This window comes from Syngnathus scovelli, chromosome 17 (assembly GCF_024217435.2).
Source record: "Syngnathus scovelli strain Florida chromosome 17, RoL_Ssco_1.2, whole genome shotgun sequence".
NCBI classification, from domain to species: domain Eukaryota; kingdom Metazoa; phylum Chordata; class Actinopteri; order Syngnathiformes; family Syngnathidae; genus Syngnathus; species Syngnathus scovelli.
Genome location: NC_090863.1, coordinates 3,779,922 through 3,785,967, shown reverse-complemented (window position 1 = coordinate 3,785,967; position 6,046 = coordinate 3,779,922). Strand labels below are relative to the sequence as shown.

The 6,046-nt window shown below is 44.0% G+C and overlaps 1 protein-coding gene across 1 annotated transcript; it reads right to left on the bottom strand.

Annotated features, from left to right (window-relative positions):
* Positions 1-573: 573 nt before the first annotated feature.
* On the bottom strand, positions 574-3,454 carry LOC125984542 (protein-lysine 6-oxidase-like). The gene is made up of 7 exons (XM_049746497.2): positions 2,629-3,454; positions 2,385-2,493; positions 2,154-2,291; positions 1,936-2,092; positions 1,638-1,733; positions 1,460-1,575; positions 574-1,380 (listed from the first exon to the last, which is right to left on the bottom strand). The coding sequence occupies exons 1-7, from the start codon at positions 3,245-3,247 to the stop codon at positions 1,374-1,376; spliced, it is 1,242 nt and encodes a 413-aa protein (XP_049602454.1). The 5' UTR covers positions 3,248-3,454; the 3' UTR covers positions 574-1,373.
* Between the last annotated feature and the right edge of the window lie 2,592 nt (positions 3,455-6,046).

The window sequence follows — 6,046 nt, the reverse complement described above, 5'->3', positions numbered from 1 at the left end:
TGGCTCTAAATGTACATTTTAGTCATCATTTCATATGTAACATTGACAAAAGAAATATGAAAATGTTGATATTCTAACAATGCACAAGTGCAACTTATTTTTTTTATTTTGCAAAATTCAAGCGGTGCTGAATCAGTATGGAACGTGTGAAGTTTGCAAAACTTTCAAAGAAACACATTTTTAAATAAATAAATAAAACTCATCATTAGTGACACTTCAACATGACGTAATGTTTATGAAGGTGACGACATAATGCCGAAGTGTCTTGTTGGCGTCATTTTCAGCACGCAGTGTTGTCCGTGCATTATTGGACATAAGATTTTGGCAATAAAACGTTACTTTTGCAGTTCCGTTGCCATTGTTTTAAATCGAGCGGCGATCGGGCTAGCCAAAATATCGCGACATTTGGCTAACGTCAACAGGTCGCCACAACATCCTGTTTAGGCTGCCGTTGCAACCAAATTATTTCAGAAAAAAAAACAAAAAACTTTTTTTATAGATTTCCTGGTCTAATATTTTGGGGGCAAAAGGCATTTATAGGCAGTGCAGCAGACAAAAACACCTCAATCCTTATTGCAGTTTTTATTGTATCAAATCTGCCATACAATAATATTAACAAACATGTTCAAGCATTAACAGTTAAACACAAATTTAAGGAATATTGCACAACCTCTCTGAACGCTCCTCCAACACTTTAGCTCTTAGTTTTTATTATTGGCAACAAATTCTATTAAAAATTCTCAACTCTACAAACAGCTTAGGGGTCTGTAAGTTCTAACAGTGCTCAATTTATGTCCCAAATACACATTTCTCACACATGTTTGAAGGAGTATTAGGGCCACCCTAAAAAAATTAATAAATTGAATTTTTTTTAACAAAAAAAAGTTGTAGCTAGTTGTACTTTCAGTTGTTTTTTCAAGAACAAGTTTTTTTATTTTTCTGAATAAGAATCCATACATTTGGACAAAATGGTAGTAAATTTCCAGAATAATAAATTTTGTTAATACAGAAATATGTGAGTGGCGATTAATCCATCTTCAAGCGCTAACCATCTTTGCGGATAAGTCAACTCATGGACTAATCAAGAAATTGATGTAACCCTGAGTCCCTTGCACTATTTACTTCCATTGACATTGCATAAACACAAAAATTATTATTATAAATATCATTATGCTTTGACAGAAAAAAATAACACGACATCACAGAAAATACCATTCAAAAAATAAAGTAAAAAAAAAAAAAAATCATCTAGGACCATGACATGTTATATACAATAAAATTGTATCAAATGCAACCTCTCAAGCTGGACTGACCCAAAAAATAAAATACAATCATCCAAATGTGAAGAGTTTCTGTTAAAATTCAAGGAATCTTCACCCCCTGAAAAAAAAAAAAAAATCAAATATGAGTAACATGCATTCACATTCACATTGGACATAAGTAAATATCCTTCCAGCACCTTGTTACTTGACAGTTGCGTGTCTGAACGTAAACCCCCGTGTAAGCGATGTCGCATCTCACAATGTTGTTGGTGAAGTCCGACTCCAGTACATGGAAGTTGGGGTTGACGGTGACCTGAGAGCGTTGTTAAAGCGAAATTAATTGTACTTTTAACAAAATAAATAAATAAAAATTACCTTCAAGACGTAGTTTCCTGGCGTGACGTCAGTGATGTCGATCCACTGGCAGTCAATGTTGGCGGCGTAGAGGTCGTGACAGCCCGGGCTCAGGCCCTGTAAACAAGACGTTCATTCACAAATCAGCAGACTACAAGATGTATTAATGTCCTCGCGATGTTTCTTAAGTTGTGTTGCAAGATTTCAAGATCTCGTGAAATTTGTTGAAAATCTTCTGAAGTTTGGAAATGTCCCCAAATTTGGAGTTCAGCTGATAACAGGAGTAGCCCAAATGGGCAGTCGAGCGAGTTCACCTCACCTGTGTGTGAGCTGTGCAGGCGTAGCGCCGTCGGACCCCCGAGTCGCAGCCCGTGTCCTCCAGGCAAAAACTGGCCTTGTGACCCTCGGCCACTTTTAGGCCTGTGGCGGCGTCCAGGAGGTCGTAACTGCTGAAGGCCTCCATGCTATGGTAGTGTCTGTTGAAAATAATTCAGTTTTATCGGGAGTATGGTTCCCAAAGTCAAGGGAGTGTCTTACTGGTGACAGCTGTGCCAGTCCCACTGGTGCCTGGGCTTGACAGGGAGGAAGTCGGCGGTGCCCTGGTTCTTCACCTTCTGCGGGAAGCGTAGGAGCACCCGGAAGTCGATGTCTCGAACCGAGGGTCCGAAGGCTGACCTGAGCGGAACATTTGGAGTTATGCTTCAAACAAATTTGAATTCAAGCTTAAGATACTTCATTCACTGACTTTGTGCGCGTGTGTGTTTCTACCTGGCCAGGCAGTCCTCCTCTGCTGCGCAACGTAACGCAAACATCTGCATGCGTTGGATGTAAGCGCCTGCTTGGATGGCGTACGGGTCTGGCACCAGGTCTGGAAGCCCTAGGAGAACACACTTCAAAGTTGGCACTGTACAAAGTACTCCACAAGAAGCAGCAATTTGCTATAAGGAGTATTTATCTTGGGTCTAATGATTAGGAACAGGTTTCAATCTGAGATGCAACATTGCCAAGGTACCGTTTTGAAAGTATCTCGTCCCGTATCCCGCGTCTGGGAGTCGTCGCGCGTGGGCCCCTGCTCGTCTCCTTGGGGGGTACATGTTGTACAACACCGAATTGCCCAGGGATTGGAGCGAGTCGTCATTAAACATGCCCTCCGCTTCGTTGGAAGCCTCCAGCGGGTGATACGGAGCAGGGGGGCCCGGGTCTCCTTCCGGGTACCTGAAGGCATACTGCGCGTCGTGGAGTGCACGTATCGGTTCTTCCTCACGTGCGCGGGGGACGTTGAGCCGCCCGTCGGCCCACCTGAGGGGATCCCTATTGAAGTCCACACGGGGGTCGACGACCGCGCCGGGGCGTTGTCCCGAGCGCACCTGATGCGCTCTGGGGTTACCGGGTGTCCTCACCCTGCTACCGGCTCCCATCGCTCGGTCTCGGCTGCTGACGTAAACGCGCGCCGGAGCCTCGAACTCGGAACCTGTGCTCATGATGCTGTGGATTTGGCCGTTATTCTCCCACTGGATGCGGTGACGCCAGGGGCCAGCGTGCGCCGGCTCAGGGTGCTGCTCTTGCCCGCTGATGACTTGGAATAGTCCGTGGGAAAGATAGAAGAAGAAGAAAAGAGACGCAATTGCCATGACAACCAAACTGCAAGCCTAAAAACAAAAAAACAAAAAACTCGAGTGGACAATTATGAGATTTCACGTGCGTAAACGTCTTGTGTTGCGTGCCCTTTTAGGTCCACTTTTGTCAGAACTCGGGAGTAGGCTGGACCCCATTGCCCCCAGCCCCACCCAAGTCATTAATGCAAACCTTCCTCTTTAACCCTTCACTTACAGAGACAGGTTGCTGAGTAAACTTTAACGCACGGGTGTTAAACCGGGCGGGGTGGGGGGTGGCTTAGGCTGCAACTTCTTTACACCACGAGTAGGACATATGATTTCAAATATATTTAAAAAAAACATTTTATTGTTGTTAAGAGTGAATACATATATTTCAATTATTATCACAAAACTATTCAAACTGTAGAAATGTGTGGCAAATATTAGAGGATCATATATTGTACTACAGTAAAAGTACCACACGAGGGCAGTGTTGTCAAGCTATTTGACCACTGATCCCCCACCTCCCGCGGGCACCTTGGCAACGTTGCTCACATTGTTTATTATACATAATGTGCAACAGCATCTTCCTCATCGTTTGCCGAGCAGCGTTGCTTTTAAACTGTTTGATTTTCCACTAACTTGGTTGTTCAGAAAGTGTTGAACCTCACCCTCAGCTTCTTAACAGCGCCTTTCCAATCAACCAGTTCAAATACTGCCCTCAGGGGGCCAAGGACAATATTGGTTCTCATTGGTAAAGCGGTTCGGATAATAGATTAGATTAGATTAGATTAATAGATAGATAGATAGATAGATAGATAGATAGATAGATAGATAGATAGATAGATAGATAGATAGATAGATAGATAGAGTGGGGGAAATAAGTATTTGACCCCTTGCTGATTTTGCAGGTTTGCCCACTGAATGCAACGATCTACTATTTTAATCATATGTACATTCTAACAGTGAGAGACAGAATCCCAAAGAGAATTCCAGAAATTCACATCATATGAATTTATAAAAATTGGTAACCATCTGATGAGAAAAAACAAGTATTTGAACCCCTGGACAAACAGCGAGTATTCTGGCTCCTACAAGCCAGTTAAGTCTTTCTTTAAGACACAGCCCCAATCCCAACCAATTATCTACATCAACTACACCTGCCTCACCTTGTTACCTGTATAAAAGACACCTGTCAACACCCAAACAACCAGCATCCAACATCACCACCATGGGCAAGACCAAAGAGCTTTCTACGGACATCAGGGACAAGATTGTTGATCTGCACAAGGCTGGGATGGGCTACAAGAGAATCGGAAAGCAACTTGGAGAGAAAAGATCAACTGTCGGTGCAGTTATCAGGAAATGGAAGAAGCACCACACCACCGCCAACCTCCCTCGGTCTGGGCCTCCACACAAGATCTCACCTCATGGGGTCTCCCTGATCATGCGAATGGTGAGGAATCATCCCAAAACCACAAGGGGGGAACTGATGAATCAACTGAAGGCAGCTGGGACCACAGTTACAAAAGAAACGGTTAGTAACACACTTCGCCGTCATGGATTGAAATCCTGCCGCGCACGCAAGGTCCCCCTGCTCAAGAAGAAACATATACAGGCCCGCATGAAGTTCGCCATTCAGCACCTGGACGACTCAGAAGAGGCCTGGAATAAGGTGATGTGGTCAGATGAGACCAAAATAGAACTTTTTGGCCTCAACTCAACTCGTCGTGTTTGGAGGGTAAAGAACACAGAGTACAACCCAAAGAACACCATCCCCACCGTCAAGCATGGTGGTGGCAACATCATGCTTTGGGGGTGCTTTTCAGCCAAGGGGACGGGACAACTCCATCGTATTGAGGGCAACAAAAGAGTGGCTGAAGAAGAAGCACATCAATGTTCTGGAGTGGCCTAGCCAGTCTCCAGACCTGAATCCAATTGAAAATCTTTGGAGGGAGCTTAAAATTCGAGTTGCCAGGCGACAACCTCGAAACCTGAATGATTTGGAGGCTGTCTGCAGGGAGGAGTGGGCCAACATCCCTGCCGAAATGTGCACAAAGCTTGTCACCAACTACAAAAAACGTTTGACATCTGTGCTGGCCAATAATGGCTTTTCTACAAAATATTGACATCCCAGCCTTGTGCAGATCAACAATCTTGTCCCTGATGTCCGTAGAAAGCTCTTTGGTCTTGCCCATGGTGGTGATGTTGGATGCTGGTTGTTTGGGTGTTGACAGGTGTCTTTTATACAGGTAACAAGGTGAGGCAGGTGTAGTTGATGTAGATAATTGGTTGGGATTGGGGCTGTGTCTTAAAGAAAGACTTAACTGGCTTGTAGGAGCCAGAATACTCGCTGTTTGTCCAGGGGTTCAAATACTTGTTTTTTCTCATCAGACGGTTACCAATTTTTATAAATTCATATGTGATTTTCTGGAATTTTCTTTGGGATTCCGTCTTTCACTGTTAGAATGTACACATGATTAAAATTATAGATCGTTGCATTCTTTGCAAGTGGGCAAACCTGCAAAATCAGCAAGGGGTCAAATACTTATTTCCCCCACTGTAGATAGATAGGTGGATGGATGGATGGATAGATAGATAGATGGATGGATGGATATTTTTTTTGGGTTGAAAAAAAAGTGAAATATGAACCTATAAAGCATCATGGAAGTTGGGACGTGACACATAACTCTCAGTGCTGACATTGTCACATTGTGCCCATATGAGCTTGTCCTCCCTCTTGCCACATGCCATCCATCAGTGCCACCCAACTTTCAACCCGTCCAAATAGGGCCAGTTCTATTCTTGGTCCCACCCAGTGGCATTCCCGCTCGC